We start from the raw sequence: 13,548 nt of genomic DNA, 5'->3' as shown, positions 1-13,548 counted from the left end.
CTGCTTTTTAACCCTTCGTTTGTCCTCATTATGCCTGGCAGTATTTTGCAGATCTCACAGTTGCTTGGGCACATTCGGGCCCCCCTTTCTCTTTGTTGTCAGCCAAGTCTTAGCTGGGAACAATGTCCTTGGATAGGGCCAGCATGACTGAGCTTGCTAGCTATATTTTCCAGTTAACTCGTTCTGTTCTTTTTCCTTCTCCCTTTCTTGGCTTCATCTAACTTACAAAGGAACCTTCCACTCTTCACTCATACACCTTTTCCCAACAATGAACACATACATATTGCCATTATACACCCTTTCAGTAACATAACTTCTATACAGAGCTTTGAAGCAACAAACCAGGACAAGCACACTCACTTTTGAGGATTCCACTCGGTACAACCTCTGGTGTCCAATAGCTTTCCTTTTTAAACCTTAAATGCCTTCTCTGTGCCTCCTACTTAGCCTTAGCTATAACCTGATTCCGCTCCACCTCAGACAACAAGGTTCTCATCAGTATATTGCAGTCATCCCAGTCAGGCTTATGGCTAGCCAGACACCCTTCAAAGATTGAAATAAACCTGCTTGGATTCATTGAGAATTCCCCTGCTTCTGCCTTAAAGGCAGCTAGGTGGACTGGGTTAAAAGGAACATGAGAGTACACTGGCACAATCTGGGCTGCACGATCCTGTGTTCCTGGACGGGCTACCGCACTCTCAGTAATCAATGGATACAATCCCACCGAGGGGGCACTCTCTGGAGCCTGTGGGGGTGCTGGAGCCAAAGGGGATACCGATTCTGGCATTACAACTGTGGGAGGGTTCTGGGGTTTAGCAGCCGTTACTACCGAGTCTGTCGGAGTCAAATGGCACTTGTGCAAAATATCAGTCCTATTTCTTAATACCATAAACACATATGCATAGAGATGTTCATTCCATTTACCAGTTCGCTGACAAAACAAAAGTAACTGAAGGATCGTGTTGTAATTCAGTGATCCTTCCGGTGGCCACCTTTCCTGGCACTCTAGCTGATATTGAGGCCAGTCTACTGTACAGAATCTTTTTAATTTACTTCTAATCAACGGATCTGATCCAAACACTTTCCAGTTCACCAGAATGCATTCTAAGGGAGTACACCTTGCCCTGCCTAGAGTACTCTGTTCCTGCCCCATACTCTAGGGAGACACTGGGCGTCCCCAGGTCAAAACAGGTAAAGTCCCCACTGGACTGTTCCTACCTTATCCAAGGGTCCGGTTCTGCACCATTGCCCACAGCTGCTTCTCCACTGTCCGTGTGCGTTGAACTGTTGTGCCCTATGGGGTCGATCAAACCACGTCTCCGCCGAGGCCCCCGATGAAGTCACTGGTGAGCTCTGGGCGTTGGTCATCGTTGTAATCCGTCAGCCGCCAGGAGGGATCCGGGCAAGGCTAAATTTCAGCCTCGAGCCCACCCAGGGATGCCAAAACTGTTGCCAGCCCAAAGGGCCCGAGGGGGGCAACAGCGGGGTTCGTTGCCCGGTGTGCTTCGCACCAATGAACAGACCGAGGTGGAGAAGCAATCCAAGTTTATTCAAGTGCTCTGAATAGGCACTAGGAGACCAGCATGTCTCAAATCAAGCGCAGCACATACAAGCAAGTGTCCCATTTTATATTCCAAGCTGTTTCTGTGTAAGCCTTTGTTCTGTTACTCCCTCTTACCCCTCCTACCCCTCCTTCCTCGAGCAGTTACAGTTAGAAAGATTCCCGTCCGTATGCTTATCTTCGACCTTGTAGATTCATGCATATGCAGTCTTTCCCTCCCATCTTTTCCCCCGCATTATCACTAAAAGTTTTGCTAGTGTGAACGAAACTGCAGCTGTCTGCTAGAAAAAGCTGACCATTACATTTCTGCTACAGCATGTAAGCAGTTAGCATGGAGGTAGGTCAAAGTTCACAAGATGGAGTTACTGTGGCTCACCTAGACCCAGAGCAGGGGAGTTTCATCGGCACTTATGGCCTTCCACTCCTCCGAGTTACCTCGTAGCTATGCCTAGTGACACCAACAGTTGCACCGCTGTAAAGTGTCCCATGTAGTCGCTCTATGCCAATGGGAGAGAGCGTCTCCCGCCAACATAGCAATGTCCACACCGGCGCTTTTCTCGGTGAAACTTCTGTCACCCAGGGGGGTGTTCTTTCACACCGCTGACCAATAAACGTTTTATCAACAAAAGTACTAGTGTAGACAATGCCTTAGAATTCACTGGAGTCTAGTGCGTGAACTGCTACTGCTGGACGACTCTGGCTGGGGTCTGCAAAGGGGCCTAAAGGAGTTTGGGGATCTCTTGCGGGATTTGGGCACCTAACTCTGGAAGGCTCCTTTCAAAATCCCAGCTCAGGTTCCCCGTCTGGCAGACTCATAAACCTCTGGGGATCAGTTACGAGAGAGATGGGAGCACATGCTGGGATGGGGGTTACAAAGAGGTTCTGAGTGGGGGGATCTCTCTGGGGATTAGTTTTGGGGTGGGATCCATTGTCCAACCCATGGGGAAATTTTGGACCATTCCTTGCCTTGAGGCATCCCTTCCTTACCCATTTGCACAAGAAGCCCTATAAACAGGGCCGGCTCCAGGGTTTTGGCCGCCCCAAGCAGCCAAACAAACAAACAAAAAAATAAAAAGCCGCGATCGCAATCTGCGGCAGCAGGTCCTTCGCTCCGAGCAGGAGTGAGGGACCGTCCACCGAATTGCCGCGGAACAGCTGGACGTGCCGCCCCTCTCCGAAGTGGCCGCCCCAAGCACCTGCTTGGTAAGCTGGTGCCTGGAGCCGGCCCTGCCTATAGAGCTGGGGTGTTCACACTCTGAACCGGCCTCCGTGAATTGCCTCCCACCAGAACCATTCCTAGATTTTAAAGCCAGAAGGGGCCATTCAATTATCTAACCTGACCTCCTGTATATCACAGGCCAGAGAATTTCACCCAGTTACCCCAACACTGAGCCCAAGCACACGTGTCTGGCTAAAGCACCTTCCACAAAGCTGTCTAGTCTGGATTGGAGCCAGCCAGAGATGGTGAAGATCATAGGCTCCAACTTTTCCCGGGGCCAGTGGGTGCTCGTGCCCCTCGCCTCCGGGCCTGGCCCGTCCCTGCCCCGCCCATATTCCAACCCCTTCCCCAAAGTCCCCACCCCAACTCCGCCCCCTTCCTGCCCCTATTGGACTCCTTCCCCAAATCCCCGCCCGCCTCTTCCCCGAGCGCGCCATGTTCACCCTCCTCCCCCCTCCCTGCCAGCACTTGCCACCCCAAAACAGCTGGAGCTAGGGGGAGAAGCGGCACACTCAGGGGAGGAGGCGGAGGTGAGCTGGGGTGGGGTTGGGAGCTGCCAGTGGGTGCAGAGCACCCACCAATTTTTCCCCATGGGTGCTCCATCCCCGGAGCACCCACAGAGTCGGCGCCTATGGTGAAGATGGAATTTGTTCCCCTTGCTCATTTGTTCCAATGATGCCTCATCCCCTCCATTAAAAACTGGGCCCTTATTTCTAAGTTCAATTTGTCTGGCTTCAACTTCCAACCCTTGGTTCTTTCTCTGCCATTCTCTGCTAGATTGAACAGACATTGAGTGCCTGGTGTTTTCTCCCCATGAAGGTCCATGTACACTCTCATCAAGTCACCTCTCAGTCTGCTGCCAGATACATTAACAGATCAAGCTCTTTAATTCTCTCACTCAGGCAATTTCTTCAGCCCTTAAATCATTGTTGTGGCTCTTTTCTGCTCCTTTCCAGAAGGTGGACCCCAGAACTGCAGTCAGCATTCACAGTCAACTGTATCGGTCCCACCAACGCCATGAAGAACCTCTAATGCAACTAGTGCCCATTATACAGTATAGCTGCCCCTTCCCTGCCATCACCTTCTGCTGCCCTCCAGTGCCACTCCATCCCTGCCCCCAACCTCTTCTGATCCTAGTTCCCATTATACCAGTGGTTCTCAAACTTTTTTTTTCGTTGACTACTTCAAAATTGCTGAGGGTCCTGGCGGATCACTTAATGATCTTTCCAAATGTTGTTTGTACAATTAGCTAACTATTATAAAGTGCTTTGGATAAAAGTGCTATATCAAAAATACTTAATAATAATAAACTTTTTTGTACTACAAATAAAAGCACACAACTTATATTTTAATATCAGTAGTCTTACCTTTCTAATGCGATGGATGTGCCCTCTCTCCCGTGCCATAGCAGCCCCTGAGCTGGGACTGGGAAGGAGGGGGGTCTCTCCCTCTCTCCCCCACCACAGCAGCCCCCGAGCTGGGCTTGGGAAGGAGGGGGGGTCTCTCTCCCACCAGAGCAGCCATAGAGCTGAGGCTGGGAAGGAAGGCCATCTCTCCCCGGCAGCCGCAGCCCTGGAGCTGAGGAATGTCACCTCTTTTTCTGGCCGCCACAGCCCTGCACGTCTCAAATTCCCCCCACCCCCTCTTCTCAACCCCTGCCCCCTCCCACCTAACCCCTATTCACCCCAAGGCCACCCCCTCACCTTACATGTACGTCTTCTTTAGGGTCCAGGCACCTAATTAGTGGAGCCGCACTGGCCCTTCATTGTCTTGTGTGCGGCCGCCCAGGCGTGCACCTTACAGGGAAATATCCACACACCACCTGAATGGAGCTTGCGGACGACTGGTGGTCCATTGAAGGAAGTTTGAGAACCTCTGCATTGTACACTATAGCCGCTCCTTCCTCACAGCTCACCCTCTGCTGCCCCTAGTGCCCACTATACAGTATAGCCGCCCCTTCCCCACCCTCCACCCTCTGCTGCACCCTAGTGCCCACTATACAGTATAGCTGCCCCTTCCCCGCCCCCACCCTCTGCTGCCCCAGTGCCCACTATACAGTATAGCTGCCCCTTCCCCACCCCCACCCCCTGCTGACCCTCGTGCCCATTATACAGTATAGCATCCCCTTCCCCACCCCCACCCTCTGCTGCCCCTAGTGCCCATTATACAGTATAGCCTCCCCTTCCCCACCCCCACCCCCTGCTGCCCCTAGTGCCCATTAAACAGTATACCCGCCTCGTCCCCACCCCCACCCTCTGCTGCCCTAGTGCCCATTATACAGTATAGCCGCCCCTTCCCCACCCCCCACCCTCTGCTGCCCCTCGTGCCCATTATACAGTATAGCTGCTCCTTCCCCACCCCCACCTCCTGCTGCCCCTCGTGCCCATTCTACAGTATAGCCGCCCCTTCCCCGCACCCTCTGCTGCCCCTAGTGCCTATTATATAGTGTAGAGCAGTGGTTCTCAAACTAGGGCCGCGCTTGTTCAGGGAAAGCCCCCGATGGGACGGGACAGTTTGTTTACCTGCCACGTCAGCAGGTTCGGCCGATCACGGCTCCCACTGGCCATGGTTCGCCGCTCCAGGAAGCAGCGCGGGCCAAGGGATGTGCTGGCTGCCACTTCCCTCTGCCCCCATTGGCCTGGAACAGCGAACCCCAGCCAGTGGGAGCCGCGATCGGCCAAACCTGCAGACGCGGCTGGTAAACGAACCGGCCTGGCCCGCCAGGGGCTTTCCCTGAACAAGTGGCGGCCCTAGTTTGAGAACCACTGGTGTAGAGCAGGGATCTCAAACTCAAATCACCACGAGGGGCACATGAGGACTAGTACATTGGCCCGAGAGACGCATCACTGAAACCTTTTCATAGAACAATACAAAAGTATAGTCAAAAATGAAAAAAATGAAGAGTAATACAGTATGATATTAAAAGTCAATGTATTAACTTTTTAAAAACTGTAATGCGAAAAGTCAGTGCTAATTTTGACAGTCATTTCATTTTTGGCCACTTAGCTGGCAGCGTTTTGCATCAACCAGAGCATCAATATTAGGTTTGATATCCTGAGACAAAACCAATCTCAGTGTTGCTTGCAAATGTTCATCGGTGAGCCTTGACCTTAACACAGATTTGTTAATCTTCATGGAAGAGAAAAACTGTTCACATATATATGTACTTCCAAACATTGCCATTACCCTTGCAGAAGCAGAGAATAACATGGGAAATCTTTCTTGTGAAAGAAACCAGTAGAATTCTGGAATTCCAACATCTGTATACTTCTGCTTCAAAATGGTATCACACGGAAGCTCCACTAATTCCATCTGCATTTCCTCTGCAACATTGTCAATTTCCACAGCAAATGGTGTGGAAAAAAGTTGAAAATGTGGTTCAAGTGCCTTGAAATCTTTAAACCGCACATCAAACTGTTTGTGTAAGTTAGAAATGATACAGTATCTGCATAGTCTTTCAAGGATTTGGGTTCAACTTTTCCTAAGGAATTCAGAGTCGAGCAATGGACCAAATTGCCAGCAGTCAGCTGTTTCCCCCACAACGTAAGCTTGACTTTGAATGACTTAACACTGTCATACATCTGTGTTATCACCTGTTTTCTACCCTGAAGCTTGAAGTTCAGTGCATTAAGGTGATCAGTTACATCGGTTAGAAAAGCAAGGTTGCAGATAAAAGTGAAATCAGCAAGCTGTGGAACCTCCTTGTTTTTCATTTTCATGAAGGAATCAATCTCCTCTCTCAGTGCAAAAAACGCTTCAAAACATTTCCACGACTCAGCCATCTAACTTGAGTGTGATACAGAAGTTCCCCATATTGGCTGTCCATACTTGCTAGAAAAGAAGTGAGCTGTCTGTGATTCAGCCCTGGTGCACATATAAAATTAACAGTTTTAACAACTACATCCATAACATCCTTCATTTGTAGACTTTTACTACACAGGGCTTCTTGGTGCAAAATGCAATGTATACTGGTGAAGCTAATTCCTGGTATATTGAGGCTGTTCAGTCTGGTCTTCAACGTTTTCAGAGCACATTGATGGCGCACCGTCTGTAGCCAAAGATACCAGTTTGTTCCATTGCAGCGCAGCTTTTTCAATGCACTCTTCCAATCCTTGAAATATGTCACATCCCATTGTGGTACCCTTCAGTGGCATTAAGTCTAGCAATTCTTCAGTTATATTCAAATTGCAGTCCACACCTCTAATGAGCACTGCACACTGGGTGGTATCTGATACATCTGTACTCTCATCAGGAGCAATTGAAAATGCTTCCAAGTCTTTTGCCATTTGAATCAATAGTTTTTGCACATTATCTGCTAAATCCGTTATCCTGCAGGCAACTGTATTGGCAGACAAGCTTATGCCTTCAAAAACTTTCTTCCTATCAGAACATAACATTTTGCCAGCCTTCACAATACGTTCTTTTACGAATAGGCCTTCTGTAAAAGGTTGCGATGATTTAGCTATCATTTCGCTTATCACAAAACTTGCTCTTACTGAATCTTCGCTAGACTTGTTAATCTCCAAAAAGAAATTTCTTTGCTTGGCAAATGCTGCTTTAAGTTGCTGAACTTTTTCCTCTTGGATTTTTCCGGTGAATGCATCATATTTTTCACGGTGCATCATGTCGTAGTGCCAACGCATGTGATACTCCTTGGGAACAGCAATCGTTTGCTGACAAATAAGGCATTGAATTGTATCTTCTACCTCTCAGAAAAAATATAAATTCTCCCATTTGTCTTGGAAAACTCTCTTTTCTTCCAGGAGTGTTCTTTTTTTCAATGCCGAAGTCATTTCTGAGGGGTTTTAATAAAATATAAACACTCAGTAATGCACCTCACTCAAAGGACAAAAGGCACTTACTTTTAGAATTACTTTGGTTAAAGCCCCCCGCTCTGCCCCCAGCCCTGCCCCCACTCCACCCCTTCCATGAGGCCCCACCCCTGGCCCGCCTCTTTCCACCCCTTCCCCACCCCCATTCCAACCCCTTCCCCAAAGTCCCAGCCCCAATTCCGCCCCCTCCCTGCCCCATTCCAACCCCTTCCCCAAATACCCTCCCTGGCCCCGACTCTTCTCCGCCTCCTCCCCTGAGTGCGCTGCGTCCCCTCTCCTGCCCCCTCCCTCCTGGAAAGTCCTAAGCACTGCCAAACAGCTGTTTGGTGGCGGGAAGCACTGGGAGAGAGGCGGAGGAGTGGGTATGCGGTGCTCTCGGGGCGGGGAGGGGAGCTTGTCGGGTCACAGGAAATAACTCTGGGGGACGCGTGTTTGAGACCCCTGGTGTAGAGTATGCATTATCCATGTGGGAATGGAAACGGTGTGCCTTTTCCTCTCCGTGCCTCATTTTCCCCTCTGTAATATGGGGATCAGAACCCTTTCTCTGTTCACTTTACGTACTGAGAGTGTAAGACATTCTGTCTGGCTCTGGGCAGCACCCAGAACAATGGGCACTTTGATCACGGTAGCGGTAATGAGGCGTTAGGGGTAGCATGGGCTGGCAGGGGGAGGCGTTTGGGCCCTGGAAGTGCCATGGAGGAGGCAGATACCCACCCTGCGCTGTCTCCATCCATCTCCCCCCTCTCTCCACTCCAGGTTGATCCAGTGACAGATGCAGCCATGGTCCCCAGGGGACCCCGCCTCATGTTCCTGCTGCCCCTTATCCTGCTGGTCGTTGGCCTGGCCCAGCTCAGCGAAGGAGCCAGCTACCAGCAGTTTGCGAGACAACACGTTGACAACCCCAAGACTAGCGCCCGCAATGACCGGATCTACTGTAATCGCATGATGCAGCGCTGGGGCCTGACCTGCTCTGCCTGCAAACCCACCAACACCTTCATTCATACCCCCATAAACCAGCTCCAAGACATCTGTAAATATGCAGGGACACCCGTTGGTGGTAATCTCTACGACAGCCACAGATCTTTCGACGTCACTGTGTGCCGGGTTTTGCCTGGCTCCTACCCGGGGAACTGTAAATACAGGGCTGCAATTGGCAACACGAGGGTCCGCGTGGGCTGTGAAGATCGGCTGCCCGTGCACTTAGAGCCAACGTACCTGCCCTAACCTGGGAGCATGGGACCACCCCTGTTCCCCACCCCACTTTGCTCACAGGCAGTCCTCTGTCACTGGGGGCTATCCTGCCCTGTCCCTTCTGCCCCCCCATGGAAAATGCCCGCCATGAATCCCCACAGGGATATTCAGCATCTCCTTATCCCACAGGCCGGCAGCTTGGGGCCTGCAGGGGGATTTCCCATGCTGAGGGCCAGTTCCCATCCAGACGAGTGAAAATCTGGGCCCCCAGCCACCCCCAGCTGGCACTGAGACCCTGAGCCTGGGCCAGCAGGATACAAACACAAATGGCTGCCCCTAGTACTCATTATACAGTATAGCTGTCCCTTCCCCACCCCTGCCCCCTGCTGCCCCTACTGCCCATTATACAGTATAGCTGCCCCTTCCCGACCCCTCGCTTTCTGCTGCCCCTTGTTTTCATTATACAGTATAGCCGTCCCTTCCCTGCCCCCACCCTCTGCTGCCCCTAGTGCCCACTATACAATATAGTGAAATCTTCCTCTATTGCTTTGGGTGATGTAGGGAAATGGTACTGTGGTGACTGTTGCTGTGGTAACTGTTGATGAGTTGGATTCTCTTCCTATTTCATGCAATAAAATGTTACTGCAAATGCAGAAGGGCCGAGTGTATGGTTGTGGGGCTGTGCTGTAGAGAAATTAGACGTCACTCTCTGTGTCTCACTCCAAGCCCTGACAGTGCTGAAAACAGAATGAGTAGTTATCAATAGTTCTCTGTCAAACCTGGAGATATTAGTCCATCCGTACTGGGGTCACGCAGGGGTCAGTCCTGGGTCTGGTACTAGTCAATATTTTCATTAATGACTTGGCTAATGGAGTGCAGAGTGTAGGAGGGGTTGCAGGCACTTCGGAGGACAGGGTGAGAATTCAAAATAAACTTGCCAAATTGAGGAATTGGTCTGATACCAACCAACAAAATGTAATTCAATGAAGACAAGTGCAAAGTGCTTCACTTAGGAAGGAAAAATCAAAGGCACAGTTGCAAAATGGGGGATAACTGGCTAGGTTATCTGCGGAAAGGGATCTGGGGGTTATAGTGGATCACAAACTGATGAGTCAACAGCGTGACACAGCCGTGAAAATGACTAATATCATTCTGGGGTATATTAACAGGAGTGTGGTATGTAAGATAGGAGGGAATTGTCTTGCTCTACTCAGCACTGGTAAGGCCCCAGCTGGAGTCCTGGGTCCAGTTCTGGGTGCTGCTCTTTAGCAAAAATGTGGATAAATTGGAGCGAGTCCAGAACAGAGCAACTGAAATGATCAAAGGTTTAGAAAACCTGCCCTGTCAGGAAAGTACTAAACAGGCCCAGTTCTTTTTACTGGCAGGTTTAGTCGGGAGAAAAGCCTGAGGGTGGCATGATAACCATCTTCACATATGTTAAGGGCTGTTCTAAAGAGGACAGGGATCAACAGTTCTCCATGTTCACTGAAGGCAGGACAAGGAGCAATGGGCTTAATCTGCAGCAAGGCAGCTTTAGGCTAGGTATTGGGGGAAACTTTCTATCTCTCAGGGTAGTTAAGCTCTGGAACAGACTCCCAAGGGAGGTTATGGAAACACCATCACTGGAGCTTGTTAAAAACAAGTTTCACAACCACCTCTCAGGGATGGTCTAGGTTTGCTTGGTCCTGCCACAGCGCAGGGGGTGCACTAGATACGTCGTGAGGTCCCTTCCATGGCCACATTTCTAGGATTCTATGACTAGGTGTTGGAAAATGAATTACAGATCCTTGCGCCTTTATGGGACACTGGTTCCGATCTGGCCCTGGTGTGGTGCACTGGCTGGTTCAGAGGGATGGGGAATGGGACACGGGGCCTTTCCCCCCTAAGAGAGTCCACTCTGATCCAGCCCCAGGGCAGGGCACTGGCTGGCGCAGGGAGGTGGGGAATGGGACACGGATCTTTTCCTCTCTACAGGGTGCTGGTTCCCATCTGGCCCCAGGGCAGGGCACTGGCTGGCTCATGGGGTGGGGAATAAGTTAAAGGACTTTTCCTGTCTAGGTGTCACCAGTGACAATATGGCCACAAGTTGAGTAGCTCAGGCCTTGTCTACATGACACAGTTCTGTCGACTAACGTCAGCTTTTGTCGACCAAAAAGTGCAGGTGCACGCACTGCGATGCTCCTCCCACCGATTTAACTCCCCTGCTGCACCGATAAAATAACCTCACCACCTCGATGAGAGGCCTGGAGCTTTTTGCCGCAATGTTAGATTGACGCAGTGTCAGTGTAGACACTGTGCTTGGTTATGTCACCGTCAATGGCCTCCAGGAGGTGTCCCACAATGCCTATCCTGACCACTTTGGTCAGCAGTTCAAAGTCCGCTGCCCTGCAGCCTGGTACATGGGCATCTGCCCCCTTCAAAGGCCTGGGAATTTTTGAAATTCCACTTCCTTTTTGCTCATCATGGACAGCTCACATCGCATCTTCCCTTGCAGCTCTCCCTCTTGGAGCACACCGGAGCTATTGGCTCTGCTGGGTCAGTGAGGAGAGGAGGCTGTGCCGTCCCAGCTGCACTCAAGCCATGGGAACTTCGATGCCGATGAGCAGATCTCTCATGGCTTGTGTGATAAGGGCCAGTAATGGGACACGCAGCAGTGCCGTGGGAACATAAAGGTGCTGAGGCAGGTGTGCCAGAAGTCAAGGGAGGAAAACTGTTTTTCTGGTGCTGCGCCAAACACCTGCCACTTCAATAAGGAGCTGGTCACCATCCTCGGTGACCCCACCTCCACCGCCAAGAGCCCTGTGGATATTTGGGGGGGGTGGGGCTGGAGACAGTGGCCAGTGGACTCAACCCCGAGGAAGATGTGGTGGACAAAGGAGTGGAGTTGGAGGATGATGTGAGACAGCTGACAGGGTCGTCCGGTACCGTGGCGAGCCAGGACCTCTTCTCGACTCCTGAGGATTCAAGCCAGGACCCGCCCTTGGTCGGTGGCACGCACGATGCAGGAGAGGGGAGCTCTGGTAAGTGCTCATTTTTAATTGATACAGCTCGGTGACATGAGGTAGAGCTGTCCTTTGTTTCGTTATCCACTAGAAGTGGGTTAAGGGATAGAAATGTACAAGACTATCTGTGTTTGCGTCTGCTTCACATTCCCCCATGCAGCTACGCAGTGTGGGAGCCCTGCGGAAAAGTTTGTTAACGTACACCGAGGTTGCATGGGAATCCTCCAGAGGGATCTCTACGAAACTTTCCTGGAGGTACTCGCCAATTCTTTGCGAAAGGTTCCTTGGCAGAGTTGCTTTGTTTCTGCTGTAGGAAACTTTGCTGTGCCAATCGGCAATCACTTGTCCAGGGATGAAAGCAGCACACAGGTGAGCAGCATAAGGGACCTGGTCTGAAGCCACACGCATTCCATAGATGTATGCTTGCATCCTTGCTTACCCTAAGGAGTGAGATATTGGCTTCAATGACCCCCACCTTTGGAAAATGGTGGCAGAATTCACAATAGTGTCCCTAGGTGCTTGCAATGATCTCCTTAAATATCCACCTAGACCCTTTGCCCCATCTTGGACCTTCTCCCCCTCCCTGGGCCAAACTCACCATGTTTAGGGCACTCACCGTGCTGTGTGCTTGCCCAAGGAGAGTGAGAAAGAGGTGTATGCAACTATTATAAGAACATAAGAATGGGCCTACTGGGTCAGACCAAGGGTCCATCTAGCCAGTATCCTGACTTGCAACAGTGGCCCAAGTGCCCCAGAGGGAATGAACAGAACAGGTAATCATCCATCCCCTGTCGCCCGTTCCCAGCTTCTGGCAAACAGAGGCTAGGGACACGATTCTTGATGATTCAATGTTGTGAGTGCACTCACAATACTGCCTCTGTTTATTGTTTCTTGTGCTTCTGCAGATGTGCCCTTGAGGGGAACCCCATACACACCAGTGGAGCACCTCCATCAGATAAGGAGACGGCATAGGCAGTTGGTGAAGCTCCCACTTGGGGAGGTCCCACCTCTTCTGGTTGATTCCCTGCCCTTTCTGCCCTAGGCCCCCGCCCATGGCCCCACCCCATTCCGCCCCTTCCCCACAGCCCTGCCCCCATTCCATCTCCGGCTCTGCCCCAACTCTGCCTTTTCCCCCTAGGTCCTGCCCCTGCTCACTTCTTCCCACCCCACCCCCTGCATCCCGCTGTGGCCCGGAGACCGTAAACATTGACACAGACATCTGTGCCAACATTGTGACCCTCGGGCCACGGCAGGGAGTGAGAGCTCCTTTAGCCCCAGGGCGGTGGAGGGGGGGAGATTTTTCTGGGGGCACCAAATTGGCCAGGGCCCCTGGGGTAATCTACCACTGCCCCCCACCCCAGTGGCATGAGGTTTGGGGAGGCTTAGCCTCTCCCAGTCTTCATTATGCGTCGCCTATGGGAGGCAGCCCAGGAGGAATAAGGAGGGCTCTCCAACCATCTGGTGCTGCAGAACATGATCACAGGGTGTGCAGAGAGACAATTCATGAAAAATTGAGGAAGGGGAGAGGAGAGGAAGCAGGGCCAGGCTCATATTTTAGAGGGGCGGGAGCGCATGATAAAACTGATGGAAGACCAAACAGATGCTGAAGTTCGTAACTGCGCTGCAGGCAGAACACATGCATGCTCACCTCCCCCTGCTGCCCATACAGAACTACATGCCATGCCCTCCCCAAAATCTCTGCTCAGATTCTTTGCATGTTCCTGGCCTGTCGCAGTTCCCCTT

General features: G+C 51.3%; 1 protein-coding gene across 1 annotated transcript; it reads left to right on the top strand.

Annotated features, from left to right (window-relative positions):
• Nucleotides 1-8,374: 8,374 nt before the first annotated feature.
• Nucleotides 8,375-8,836, top strand: LOC135887228 (ribonuclease-like). The gene has a single exon (XM_065415000.1). It carries the CDS (start codon nt 8,393-8,395, stop codon nt 8,834-8,836), a length of 444 nt encoding a protein of 147 aa, XP_065271072.1. The 5' UTR covers nt 8,375-8,392.
• Nucleotides 8,837-13,548: the final 4,712 nt, after the last annotated feature.

This window comes from Emys orbicularis, chromosome 12, assembly GCF_028017835.1.
Source record: "Emys orbicularis isolate rEmyOrb1 chromosome 12, rEmyOrb1.hap1, whole genome shotgun sequence".
NCBI lineage: Eukaryota > Metazoa > Chordata > Testudines > Emydidae > Emys > Emys orbicularis.
The sequence above is the reverse complement of the archived record's forward strand: the minus strand, read 5'-3'. Positions and strand labels throughout refer to the sequence as shown.